This window comes from Copadichromis virginalis, linkage group LG14 (assembly GCF_057382275.1).
Source record: "Copadichromis virginalis isolate Kocher_CV1m ecotype Utaka linkage group LG14, C_Virginalis_male_GT1.1, whole genome shotgun sequence".
In the NCBI taxonomy this organism is placed as follows: Eukaryota; Metazoa; Chordata; class Actinopteri; order Cichliformes; family Cichlidae; genus Copadichromis; species Copadichromis virginalis.
The window spans coordinates 19,258,821-19,273,380 of NC_140631.1; the positions used below are offsets into that span (position 1 = coordinate 19,258,821).

Genomic DNA, 14,560 nt, shown 5'->3' on the forward strand with positions numbered 1-14,560 from the left:
ACTGTGTGCAAGCCTTTGTAGCATTTAGCACAATGTACTGGTAACGTTCCATAGTGAACCCAACTCAGATCTCCCCTTTGAAGCAAAGAAATTTGCATTTTCTATGTTTTAAAGTAACAATAATAAAGTATTATACGTATCTGTTCTGGGCTACTGTAGGATGACCGACTCGCAACAAAACCTCCTGTGTAGATCTGAAGGGCTCATCCTAAGGTTAACAATAACATCAGGTTGATTGTACACCACCAAAAACATATTTCGCATGACTCTTTTTGTTTTTTATTATTTAAAAAGATGCCCTTGAATGTGAAAAAGACTTTAAAAAAAAAGATTATGCAGGATAAATAATACACTTGACTTAGGGCATAAAAGGTTAATTAAACGAGAGATAATTAAATAAGTGGCTCCTTAGATGAAAATTTCTCCTTGTGGATGGAGCACTTTCAGGGCACCTGAAAGGTTTTAGGTTGACTTCCTCATCAGTTTTCTTCTATCCATAGACTTCTAATTATTGTCACAGTGGGAGGTGCTCTTCACTCACCTAATTCTGCTCCCTGATTACGTTTGACATTTTAATGCCAAGTGTCAAAACTGTTCTCCATATGTGTAAATGAGTTCAGAAATTCTTCATTATGCAGATGAGGTTGGTAACATTTCGGAAACTCTGGGATAAACATTCAGAGCCTATGACTCATTTGATTCAACAACATGTATAATAATTAATGATTAGAAGGGTACAAAGATTAATAATACAAATGTGTGTGGATGAAGAGTCAGAGTAACCGTGTTTCTTGTGAGTTACAGTGAGTGAGCAACAATTCTTCTCTGCTTTAACCGATGCACACAATATGGATGGTATTGACAGGCTGTAGATGGCATAAAGTGAAAAAAACATGCTGTTTAACTTGTGAACACAAGGGGGCAGTATGGAATCAGAATCCCCGAGTGAAAAGCTCTCACAAACGAGCAGGCTTTCTAAGCAGCGTATCTGCAAGTCGTGTATGTTTGATATCTGATCCAAAATGTTTGATCTCTGCTATATTCTCCAATTTGCCATTTTCACTCCTACCTGGTGTTCTCTTCAGATGTTTAGACTTTTCTAACTTCTCGGCAGAATGAAAAAATGAAAAAGACGAAGAAAGAAGGAAAGGAAGAAAGGAAGGAGGAAAATAAATAAAGAATAAAATTAAATAATAATTTAAAAAATCCAGCTTGTATTGATGCCCAGTGGCATGACACATTATGAATCCTTGTGGGGGTTTTTTTGCTTTGTGTGCCTAATTAGTAACTTTCGGTTCACATAATCTCATCAAAGGGGTTGTTGTGTCATTTGAATGGTTTACATCTGACTTACCAAGAGACACTTAGAGGGAATGTTCAGCTCATTAGAGAAATGACTCACTGTTTTCTGTCCTTCCTTGACTACAAGTTTGGTCACAACCCCTGGGCCTAACCCCCTTCTTCCACGCTTGTGTGAATAACTCAATAACTCCCATCCATGGCACAATTAAGGCATTATTACACCCTTCACTGGACCTCATGCTCCGGGGTGAATTGTGGGGGCCATTCCTGACCCCTATTCCGTCAGTCCTAGCCCCACTGTGAAGCCTTGGCTACTCTTATCACTGACCCATTTTACACTCCCCATGTGCCCCGCTTTTACACGGCACACAAACAGTCCTTCACGGCTCTCCTACGCACACACATATTTACCCCCCCCCCCCTCTCAGTTGTCTCCACCCAGCAGGCAGAAGCATGGCATCACGAGTCACACCAAAGCCAGCAGCTGTGCAACGGGCGCCATGTGGGGCACTCGTCCGGCCAAGCAGTGAGATGGGGGGCGGTGTGAGCATCGTTAGGAGTTGAAGGGTGCCACCTTCCCTCTGTCTCTTTCTTTTTTACTCTTCCCATTTCATGCCTCTGCATGAAGGAAGCCATCTGCCTGCTGCCAGTCATCTATGGCTGCGAGAGAGTCTGTGACACTTTGCACTTTGAGCTTGTCTGTCACCCACCCACTTCTTTCCTTACACACAAGATGAAACCATGCTGACCATCTTTGACTTCTCCACTTTCCCCCATATCTCTTATTTTCAATTTCAGCTGTTTTATGGCTTTGCACCTCCAGTCTTCACCGCCTCAACGTGCTGCTGTGTCATACAGGCGGGGATGCTGTTTGTTAGAAATTTCCTACTTCTGATGTCTGGCCCTTCTCTGGCCGTGGCATTTCTATTATTTAATTTGTTGTACTCTGTATCAAATCTAAAAGTTGTGAGAGCACGACTTGTTAGCTCAAAAATTTTATGTACTCTAAGCTGGTTTATCTATGCGATAAACCATGGGACCTGAGTCAATATTTGTGCAATTTGTTCCCCCGCAAGCTGATCAACTGCTGAACAAAACCACATCCCTTTATTCTTTATCACTGAAGCAACTCCAGTCCCCCTCTCTTGATAACATCAGAGACCAAGGTCTTGTTTTTTTTGTGTGTGGTTTTTTCCAGCATTTTATTTTTGGGAAAGATTTTTTCCAGTGGATTAACTGAAATAAAGGTCATCGCTGCCTTTCATCAGACTGCGGTAAATAATGTTTCATCGTCATTTACAGGAATTAAGTAGATAAGCTTGGGTTTCAAACAGCCAAGTCTCAAGCTGCCAAAACAACTGCTCGTGTTATTCTCTCCCTGTGTCCACTGTCCATGCATCATTAATATTCATTCACGCTAACAGTTTCTTGGATGCTTCCAACTCAAAGGGCTGAGTCTAACAAATGGACTTGCAATTGAAGGCTTGCACTCCAAATGTCACGTCTGCATGCTGTTCCATTTGTTTTGAATGCACTCCAAATGAAAAGCAATTTAAGAGCTCCAACCATTAAAAAGAGCCCTCACCATTGAAGTGCAAACTAAACCTTAATTAGGAAAATGATGATTGTTCAGTGCGTGCGCTCATTTTGCTTTACAAGTAGCCAGCCCCTTTCCTTATACCACCCTCTGACAATTTATATACTTCAGCCTGTCTACATTTGCAAAATGTCAACATGCCAAAGATTAAATTAAAGCAGGTCTCTGTAAAGAAGACACATCTATCATATCAATCCTGACACAAGATTAACTGGTTGACATTTGTCTCCACTAAACCGGCACTATGGGACCTTATCCAGAAGATTCTCTATCAACGAGCCCTGTCAAACACACAAAGTGCATGATGGAGAATATAATTAAGTCAAATATCTGTTCTTTTTTTCTTCCCCAAAGAACTCTTTAAGTTTTTACGTGTTTTGTTTGCGCTCGTACGTCAAGGAAGCGGTGGGATCATATTGTCGAAAATGTCCTTTCTGTCAGGTTGACCGCAGGTCAGAAGCTGCGCACACATATCTGTGTGTGCTGAGGCATGCTTAATAATGTGTGCCCACAGCCTCACGCTTCACCTGTTATAATACAGTGCAAATACATCCGGAATAATTAACAGTCTAATATGGAAAGATGATGTTTGATCAATCCAAATTGCCCATAGTGTGGCTCCAGTCAACAAAGCTGGAACAAACAAAAGCGAGCCTTTAAAACAGGGAAAGGTCATAGGATCAATAATTCATTTAAGAAGCTCCTTGGGATTGACTCTCAGTCAGCTTGTAATCAGGAGAGGAGATTTATTTATCTTAACCAGCATTAAATGCGCATTCCTAAGGTGGAAAAACATTGTGCCAAGTCGGTCGATTTTCACTGCCCTCGCAAGGCCACCGGTTTTTCTGTTTTATTTACCACCCACCGCCTGGCAAGGTTGAGCTCTTTAATAGTACTTCAGCTGTGGACTAAGCATCTGTTAAAGAAAGTTTAGGGGAAGAAAGGGCAACAGAGAAAAGTCAAGGATAAGGACAAATCCAAGGATTCGAATGCAGGGAATCACCTTGTAGTTGTAGAGTTGTACAGTAACAGCATGCAACAATAATGAATGGGAAATTGTGCTTAATCTATTTTGAGCTACGCAGTATTATGCGTCTACTGGATAGGATAAAGGAGTGATAATATTAAATAACACCCGAGTCATGGTTTATTATAACTAAATGTGCCTGGAAAAGAATGTATTTTGCAGTGTTTTCAAATATTATCTAATAAGCAGGCTATTTTACACATGCAGCTTCGCGGGACTAGATTTGGGATTCACAGAGAAAGACACCTCCTCTGATTTAAATAATGCAGCTCCGCTGACTCGCGGGGGGATACGAGAGGCTATGTTGGCTCAAACGCTACAAACCTGCCTGGTTACAAAAGATTTACTGAGTCGACTCTCAAAGCCCATGTCCAGGTGGGGTGAAGAAACAGGATTTTGCAAAATGCAGTACCTCGAATTTCTCAACAACAGGTAACAATGTTGCTTTCCAGATGAGGCTGTATTATATCAGGTGCAGTTTTGTTTCCTGAATAAATGAAGGGCCACTTTTATAGACTACTATATATCAATCAGCAGTTTAAGCATATAAAATGCATGAGGGAATCAGAGGTGGCATCTTAAAGGTTAAGGTTGGATCAGACTGCAGATAAATGTATTGTGACCATGGTCTTTCTCTGACCTTAACTAAAAGCTTCCAGTGCTTTAACATGACCACAAAAAGCGCGACGGTGTTGTCGTGACCACAAGTGGATAATTTTCCACAATATTGGGTGTTCTTGCAAAGAAAAATACAATTATGTTAATAGGAAATTTACTTTAAACAGACTTGTTTGTTTGCATATTCAACACCTCCTACCTAATGCGCAGTAAGTGGTTAAAATATTAAACAGTGACTTTTAGGATGCTCTCGTCATTTAATGTTTCTCCAAGAGACAGATGTTGGTTGAGTTTTTTGGTGTGTGTGTGTGTGTGTGTGTGCGCTCAACCAGCTGTCCTTGGCAAACAAATGACTATAAAGAAAGCATTTCATAGGCAATTGCATCAAGGAAGCAGCAGTATGGAGATTTGCTTCAATGTGTCACTCATCTCTTCTTTTTAGCTCGCTTGTAAGACCATATGGTTTACAGTTAGGAGACTACAAATGAGTTTGACTGACAATCTAATCAGGCTGTCTGCTTAGAAAAAAAACCTGACAATTTTCACAATTTAAACGGCGGCTAACACACAGCACGATAATGATATCAAGAACATGCTAGTTTTATCGTGGCGGAGACGGCGATTTAGCCATGTATAGTTCAGCTTCTTCACCACCCCGACTTTTTCTCCCCTTCCACACCATGTGAATACTGTACCTGTCTGTAGATAATTTTCTAATGGAGTGCGTTGACATTGCAAACGCTTACTCTGCCATTTGCTCTAAATTTGTGCCTTTGTTAAATTGGATTCCAAATGCAATTATCTGCCAAGGTAATTCATGACACAGTAGCCCGTCACAACGGCTCATTTGAAGGGATGCAGAGTCATTTATGAGTCATTTTGTAACAATACTGTATCTCTCCGAATAGGTGAGGCCCATGGGGAACTCGACAAGCTTTCTACATTTTGCGGGAAGGAAAGAATGAATGATTAGCTCCTTCCAATCCCTAGTTCCAAGGAGAGTGTTTAAAGCCATAATGCAAGCAAATGTCTGGCCTAGATCTGTTCAGTAATGAGTTGGAGCTCTATGATTAGACAAATCCATCACAAATGGCACAATTTGTATAATGTTTGGAAAAACATGGCCATTTTTATTCACCACGGGAAACTTTTCAAGGGAAATAATGTTGTTGGCAGATGAATTCTCAATATTAAGACCAGACTGGTTATAGCACTCGCTCAGAGGTAAGCTTATACACACAGCAGCGAGTCCTTTCTCTGTCTGGGCTTGGTGTGCAGCAAAGAAATGCTTACTTTTTCTCTTCTAGGCTTCTCAAATAAGAGAATTGTTTCTGATTCCGACTTCAAGAATACTACATTCCCGCCTTGGCTGCAAGCGGATTAATCCAGCTAAAGAGTAATTGCCCTTGCATTGTATTGACTCTGTGCATGAAGGAATTCAAATCACTTTTAAGTTTCAGTTCTGTAGGATTGGAGCCAGTACTTCAGGCAAGTTAAGGTGTTTATGTGAGTTCATTTAATTTGGAGTAAGACTGCAATGGTCCTATTAATGGATTAAAGGGCTGCATGTAAATGTAATGGTGTGAATCTGCTGACTGCCTAGGAAAACAGAGGACAAAGCGAATAAACAGTAGCGTGCCTGCTTTTAACAAATGCCGTCAAAGTACACTTAAGCCAGCCACAAAACACTCTCGATAGCTTATTGCTGGCTGACTGTCCAACAAGAGCCACTGTGCAGGTCGATTAGGGACACGAATGTGATTGTCTCTGTTCTTGTGCTGCCACACCTGCAAAACGTTGCTTTAAACAGGATTGCGTTGGTGTTATTTCTACAACCCTTTTCTCGTTTCTCATTTTGTGATATAAGCAAAACACAAATTGCTGCCCAGCCTGAAGCTGCACGTAGCGTCTGCTTGAATCTGGACCTCATTGACAAACTATTGAAACATCACAAGGGTGTTCATTATACTCGAGTTTGCCTGCATACAGCAACTGGATCTTACATTAGTCAAAATGTATATACTGTGTGCATGTTTGTGAAGTGACTGCACATTTCCTGCACTCTTCTCGTCTACATCGGAAGGCCTGACTTGGGCCATTAATGATTAATATTTCCCAGTGGGCACCGTAGCATAAGAGTTTTCATAAAAGCTGCTCACTGTCTAGCATTAATAGGAATGAAAGAACTTTTGAAATCTGCGAGAACAAAACTAATGGTGAAGATTTCTGTGCAGACAAAGCAGTAACTCACGAATCTCATTCTCACTGACAGACCAGTGTAAACATAAACACCAACTCAAACATCAGTTTTATTCTCCAAATATACAGAGCAAAAGCATCATAGATTCACAGACCGGTACAGTTAAAATACATCTTTTTCATTTTTTTCTTAGATACAGAGGGCCACCTCCTGAAAATAGTGGTTCACCCAAAAGAGCATTTACACGTTGCCTTTTTATTACAATTACTGTATGGTTATGGTTCACTATTTATACAAATTCTTGCAATGACCATTTAAAGTACCTTCTGAGCCTCGTGTAGCATTTGCAAGTAGTTTGCGTTATTTGGAGTACAGAGCGAATCAACCAATGACGTTGAAGGGTACTCATTTGACTTCCAAAGGCATTCCTATTATACTTCCCATTTGCTTATGTGACTTGCTGCAAACTGTCTGCTGCAAACCAACCCGCACTGATTACCAATGCACCCTGCGAGACAAAGGAAACTCTGAGAGTCGTTTCCAGATGCTATTTTGTACAGGTCTTACACTTGGACTTTATTAAATTACTAACAAGGTATTGATTTGGTAGGAAAGAAAAAAGAAAGTGAGAGAAAAAGAGAGAAACTCAGTGACAGAAAGCATTTACACGGTTGAAAAAAAAGGCTTATTATGATCAGTTCAGAGGTTCAAATGGCACCTTCGCTAATGTGCTCCGTCATGCACAGTGACACCTATCATACACTGATGTAGATTTCAAATAACCCACACTTGCAAAGTCCCTTTGCAAGCATGACAAAACCTTGAAAGTACTAATGCTGAGTATTTCTTTATCTATTTTTTCCAAGTTATTTCAAACCAAGCAACATACTTTTTGCAATAAACAAACATAACATTGGCAATGAACAGAAAAAGCCATTATAAATTCCAGCCAGTGTCTTTCCTTCACACTGCTCCTAAGCTCTGTCTCTCACCTTAGAAACATTCTTATCCAGTGTTTTACAGGCTAGTCTTTAGCATCTCTGAAAAACAGTCTACGCGCCATGCTCTGCTCTGAAAGCGGTTGCTCTGTTTTATCAGGAAAGGGCAGCAACCCCTTGTAATTGTTCCGGGTCTTTGTGTTTATTCATCTGTTATGCCCTGGCATCTGTGCAGTGCTTGTAGCCAGGCAAACAGGCACCGCCAGCACCAGCCGGCGAGGCGTCCACAGGTGAGCAGGGCAGACTCCGTCCCCACATGGGCTTTGATTCCCAAAGACTGACATGGCACTCACATCCTCTAGTACTCTCATGCCCACTGTAGCTGTTGCCATTCTGGAGGGTGGGGGGAGGTGGGACAGAAGGCTGGCCTATCAAATATTTATCTGTTTGCTGTGCAGTGTGCAGATTCTCTGGACTGGGAAAATGCATTATGTTTGGATCAGTGCAAAAGCTGCATCAGATAGAGGAAACGATCCATTTTTAGAAGGACAGCAAATTTGTTTTGTTTTCATGAAGAGAGTTGCTAAAAGTCTGTATGGCAAGTTTTAAACTGGCACATTTTTAGAATTCCGATCATGTGAATGTAAAGTAATGCATAACATATGGACACTTTATTCTGTATTTTTTTTAATCCCCCAAAGTAGATTGCACTGTAATTGAATGTTGATGATATCAGTGAAATAATTTAATTCTACCCTCATAAATGCGGAAATGAATGAAAACCTGCGACACCCGTACTTGACAGTCATGGTGGTGCCAAATGCAATATATTGCTGGACATCTGGGCATCTCTCAGAGGGGCTGCAAGAATACTGTATTTCACTTCAAAGCTGTCCTGGCTATGCTTAGCTTCTCATCCTATAGCCTCGTGTGTGCTCGGTGTGAGTAAGTTTTCCCTGTGAGATCTGGGGGAGGAGAAAACTGCTCGCACGAGCCTTTCATGTAGTTTGTGTGAAACGGCGAGGTTGATGATTTTTTGTTTTGTTCAGGACAGGAAACAAAGAAAGGAAACATCGTCTGTCTTTACAGTTCTGATGCCATGTGGTGTTTGTTGAGCTCTGGAATAGTGGAATCTGAATGAGAAAGAAAGCCCGGAAAAAAATTATATACAGAGAAAGACAGCATTAGAGATTTATATACAGTCTGCTAAGTGCCAAGCTGGATTATCAGCGTTGAAACAGAGCTTTTTGTCTTAAGCTGTACAATGGGCACCAATCCATTTGTAAAATTAGAGTCCAAACCGCCGCCACTCAAGTGGAAAACCCCGTTCAAATGCCTTGAATATAATCATATGTAAAGTGGTTACAACAACAACTTGCTTTTGTTGGAAACACGGTGCTTGTTTTTTCATGGGTTGAGAGGCAGATTTTGTAGTTTCAGGTTCACACAGGTTCGTTCCAATTGACTGCTGCACTACATATGGAACAACTACCTTATTAGGTTTTCATCACACAAAACTATAAATGTTTTGTGTGATGTTTGTGTTTGATTTGACAAAACAAAGATGACAATGACATTGTGCGCCACCCTTTTTAAGTCGTTTTTTTTTCTTTTTTTACAGTAATTTTTCAGGAAGTCCGCTATATTTTACAGATCTGATAAAATAACAAACAGTATGGCTTGAAAGTAAGACCTTGAAAGTGCACAGACATATGAGGCTACTGAATGCTATAATAAATGTGATGTGGGTGCAATACGTAACTGCAGCTATTGCAAAAAAAAGGATCTGTGTTTACTGTGAAGCGATGCTCTTATCAAAGCCTGTTAACACAGCTTAAGGTCAACAGCAATCTACGGTAGCATCCACGTGTTGTAGCATTAAGACTAAAATACGTTGGCTCTTTAGCTACACGGCATCTGCAGTGTTCCTTGCAAACCCTTTTTGATCAAAGCATGTGCAGTGTTGGACTATGACACCAGGTGAACTATGACAGGTTCACCTTAAGCATTTTACACAAAGTACGAGTGTTTCTGGTGCAAGTTAAATCACTACTCTGATTATACTCTCAACTAAAACAATTACAGTGCCAGTGATTGAAAAATAAAGCCGATCCATACATGTCACACGAGCGTGGATAACAAAAACTAAGAATGCACCCAACAAGCCACCATCAGCCCCCACAGCAGCTCTGATTGAATAGCAGACATCAAAATAAAACCATTTTTTTCTCTAAATTTGCTTGTTATGTCCCTTGATGAGCAGCACAATCACACATGGGTATACAGTCAGGATGCACTAAGCTCCAGCGTCAACAGTGATATCGACAAAAGCAATAGGATAACCACACAATAAGAAGCTAAAATATCATGTTTACATTTCCTTTAGCAGGGAACCTCAAGTACATGGTTGATGGTCTGTGGTGTTACAAGGAGAAATTCACAAGTACAACTCATTTTGGCTTTCCTGCTGCAGTTTCGGAGCTGGATTTTGGCGCAGTGACACCACGGTGGATGCAGCTCCCCCACCTGAAGAACTGATGGGGTACATCAATCTGGCTTCGTCAAAGTTTGTATTGACCCAGTTCAAGCAGTTCAAACAGACCCTCAAGGCAAGTAGATGTGGACAAGAAGAGGCGCCCATGTCTCATTTATAGTCATCCATGAGGGAAATCAGAGTCAGAAATTAGACGCTAGAAAAGAAATTACAGTCGCGTATGTACACTGATATTCTTTTATCGCAGAGTCTCAAAGTAAAATAATGACTCAGGGATTTAAAATGAGATCTCGGCCCTTCTTTATCTGCTCAGCTCTGTGGCCCAGATACAGCTGCGGAGAGGAAAAACAACCGCTGTTTTCAGCGCTTGAAATGTCTGTGGGCATATGGAGGAAGTTTTCTTACACCTACACAGGAGACGAGTTTGAACAAGCCGAGCTTAACGTACAGTGTTTAAAGGGAAAGTGGGAGTGGAGGAGAGAAAAAAAGGTGTTGTTTTAACAACTTAAAACCACATGCACATTGAATTTTGTGCTTCAAACTACAAGAGAGCAGCAGGACACTGGCTTGCGCTCATTAGCAGACAGTTTGTGCTGAGTGCCAAAACACTCATGACAACACTTCCAGTTTTTCGTCTTCAAAAAGCGAAAGTGGTCCATCCCAAGGGTGCTGATTGTCACAGAAGCCTTGTTTTCCTGCCCTCTGATCGGTCAACAGTGTCACTGCAAAACCCAAAAGTTTAAACGCTGTACTCGTGCAGTGTTTGTGTTGGCAAATAACCTCTCTGTGGCACAAAGCAGGGAATTGATGAGTTGAGCATGAGCGAAATATAAGGCTTCTTGATCCTTTTTTTTTTTTTTTTTTTTCTTTTTTTGGGGACACTGGGAAGTCTAAACAAGTCACATGGTGCATTAAAGCCCCAGTGTCTTCAGGCATCCACAGAAAACACCTACTGACATTGTTCTTTTTAGGCGCTCCTCGGAGCTGGTTCTTTCAGTTTTACAATCCTAGCTGGTTTGTTTCACCCCTTTCCACAAGCCCTTCCCTCCCAAGAGGTCAGACATGGGTCTGCATGCGCTTCTGGAGGGGTCGGGTGAGGTCTGAGTTCTGTGAGGAGGATTGGGAATAGTGGGATGAGGAGGAGGCGGAGGCCTTGCTGTCTTTGTCGAACTGCACATAGCCGTCTGGCTTACTGTAGCTGCTGACGCTGCTGTCACACTGCGTGTCGATAAAAGAGCTGGAGTCGCTGAGCGAGCCGCGCTGGAACTCCCGCTCGCAAAGCTCAATGGAGCTGCTGCCCATGCCCAGCACGAAGCGTTGGCTGTAGTCATACAGTCGGTTGGGACCAGCTCCAAGAGTGGAATAGATGTTGGTGAAGGACATGCCCGTCGGTACCCGCTGCTTTCCCAGGGTACCTGTGTTGGTGGGGTTCCTCACCTCAGTGGTAGGGTTCCCTGTCATGGTAGGTGTGTGATGCTCTTTGAAGGTATTTACACTGTAGTAGCCATTTGTAGGGTCCTATTGAAAACACACGAAGGAAAGATTCTTTAGAGCTATACATCTATATATCACATATGCACACAAAGGAAAAAGAAGAAAGGGAAGAAAAACAAACAAATCTTATTTGTTTATATGTGAATGTACCTCTATCCTCAAAGCGCAACAGAAGTCAAGGTCAAACTGACAATAATTAACATTCAAACTGCTGAAATAAATAAGGAAAGAGTCTGCGGTCTGTGTAGGAAAAAAATTAAATAACTTTAAGAAAGAAAGACAAGAAAAAACAACACTGGTGAGGCTTAGGGGTAGGATTTAGTTAGCCCCCACACAGACCTTAAAATCATGTCTTTTGCTAATTAGGCAGGCCTTGATGATTCATAGTTTGGCATCCAATGTGTCATAGCAAAGTTCACTCTCATACTGGCTTTAATTGGACCTAAATGGATTGTAGTGTTTATAATTTCATGTATGCACCTAAATGGCTTCTGAGACCAGAGCTGTGCCACTTGTTTGTCTGCTTGGCTGCAGGCACTGTGCTGTTGCTAAGGGTCCAGTTAGGGTATGTGTCAGGTTTTTTTTCTTCTTCTCTTTTTTTCATGTCCTTGTGTGAACGGATGTAAATGTCAAGCATAGTGAGCATGGTGGCAAATCCCAAAAGAAGAATGCTCATAATGGGGAAATGAGAGAGACGACCTGAGAGGATGCTCGTTATGCTTGTCATTACCAGAAAGCAGACAGGGAGATTGTTTGCGCCTGCCCTTTATCACTTGTTCAGTCCCCTTTTGCTCTTGCCTCATGCAAGGTGTCATTAGCCGGGATCAAAAAAAAAAAAAATCAAGCATGACAGAGAGAGCAGGTAAGAAGGCGAAAAAAAAAGAAGTGCACTCGCGAACGATAATGTCAGCCGTAATTTGGACTAAACAAAAACGTTTGTGTGAGGCTTGTTGTCTCCAGCAAGTTGAGCGTGAAGAGGCAAGATCTTCACAAGATGACCTGCTTAAGTTCAAACCAAGTATCAGAACGGCGAAGAAAGATGATTTAAATGACTATGAATGTGATAGACAGGCTGGTCTGAATATGGCACTTGCATGAGTTTTACAAAGAATCACCCCCAAAAAAGAAAATAGCCAGTGAGTAGCAGTACTCTTGGAAAAAATGCTTTGTTGATGTCAGAGGTCGGAGGAGAATGGCCACGTTGCTTCGAGTTGTTAGGAAGGCCACAGTAACACTCATTAGAAATAAGATCTGCAGAGGAGCATCTCTAGAGCAGACAGGCTACAGCAGCAGAAGAGCACACCGATTGTCACTCCTGTCAGCTAAGAACAAGAGACTGAGGCTACAATTCCTACGGGCTATAGACAATTGGAAAGAACAATTTTCTATAGCCAATTGGCTGCACCATTCAGATGGCAGGGTTAGAATTTGGCATAAAGAATGGATCCAACCCAATCTGTGTCAAGTGTTTAGGCTGGTTTTTCTTGATTTAATGGTGTGGGCTGATATTTTCTTGGCATACTTTGGGCCCCTGAATGCTTTAACCTATCAAAGTATTGATAGGGTATAACATTATACATTATCGGGTGGGTGAAGAAACATCATTTAGCTTTTTATAATTAATCTGTATCAATCTGTATGGAATAACACAAAAAAATAATTACTGCATTTCAAACAGGCGATGCCCTCTAAAATCTGTCACTACTGGCATTATCCCTTCATGAATGCTCAGTCCTGAAGAATATTTTAGCGCTTATGCTCTGCACATGACCTCTGCACCTGCTTGACCTGCGATGTGCTTCCATGGTTTTTTTTGCTAATCAAGTAGTCAGCTCTACTAAAGAGAAAAAAAAGTAGTATAGAGGCATCTACTTGCACACTGGCTGCCAGACCGCCTACATTCTCCCATCAGACCTTCATCCCTGCTGTGAGGCTTGCCTAAACAGGCTGGAGTGGTGCTCACTCCACAGGCCATCTGGCAGGTCTGTGCCCACTGTGCCCCACAGCGGTGGCCATCTCACTCCCTGCTAGCAATATGTCCACAGCTAAAACACTCTTTCAGGACCTGCTGGCCATCATTAAAAATGTGTCAGATCTTAGATGCTGATGACAGGTACATTGATGACCAACAGCCACCGCTGTTATGGCATAGCCTAGCTTCCATCCTGTTTTACAGGGCAACATAATGAAGCCTCACTCTTGAATCAGTCCAGAGCTGTAAGGTGGTCCCGTATCCCCAATGGACTATTAGGATCATTCAACCGGAGCGCTGCTGCTCATATGCACAAGGCTGCTGAGACAGTGGAAAGGGAAAGAAGGTAAATGGTACTATTTCAGTGCTGGTGCATAAAGAGAGGATCAGACAGCACATTGTCGCTGTCTGTTTTACTGACCTATCTGCAGATGTTTTTTAGATAAGGTGCTAGCCCGATCTATTTTATGCTACTGCCATCACATCTTGTCACACAGGATTCAGCAAGAGATCCCTTGTTTAAGTGCTATCTGAAAGGATCAGAGATTGTGTTCCCTTGTCAACTAGCTGGCATTTACCCCAGTGCCTCACCTGCTGGAAAACCCCAGTTCAAGCCAGGTGAAATCTGTCAGGAAATGCGGTCTTCCTCTGCTTTATCCTTACTTTCACTGAGAGAATTAGTGACCTCACGCAGGTTATCAGTCTCACTATCTTTGTTCTCTAATAGGGATGTCTAGGGCAGGGCTACTTTACAGCCAAATCCCTCTTTTACACCTAAGAGCAAGAACTACTTTTTTAGGTCAGAGGCTATCTTACTACAGGCCTTTTTTCTCCACAGTAATGTAGAAGAGGTGTTTCAATGGCTCTGCCTGGTGCACACTCGGTCTCATTATGTTTTGCCCATGGCTAGTAGACAGA

The 14,560-nt window shown here is 41.9% G+C and overlaps 1 protein-coding gene across 5 annotated transcripts in view; it reads right to left on the minus strand.

The window, feature by feature from the left end:
* Positions 1-6,823: 6,823 nt before the first annotated feature.
* Positions 6,824-14,560, minus strand: part of kirrel3b (kirre like nephrin family adhesion molecule 3b) — a 169,729-nt gene continuing 161,992 nt past the window's right edge. For all 5 annotated transcript variants that reach the window (XM_085429766.1, XM_085429765.1, XM_085429763.1 and 2 more), the window contains one exon: positions 6,824-11,694. In XM_085429766.1, coding sequence (XP_085285892.1) covers positions 11,233-11,694 — 462 coding nt within the window. In that variant the 3' untranslated portion in view covers positions 6,824-11,232. The remainder of the gene's footprint in view (positions 11,695-14,560) is intronic.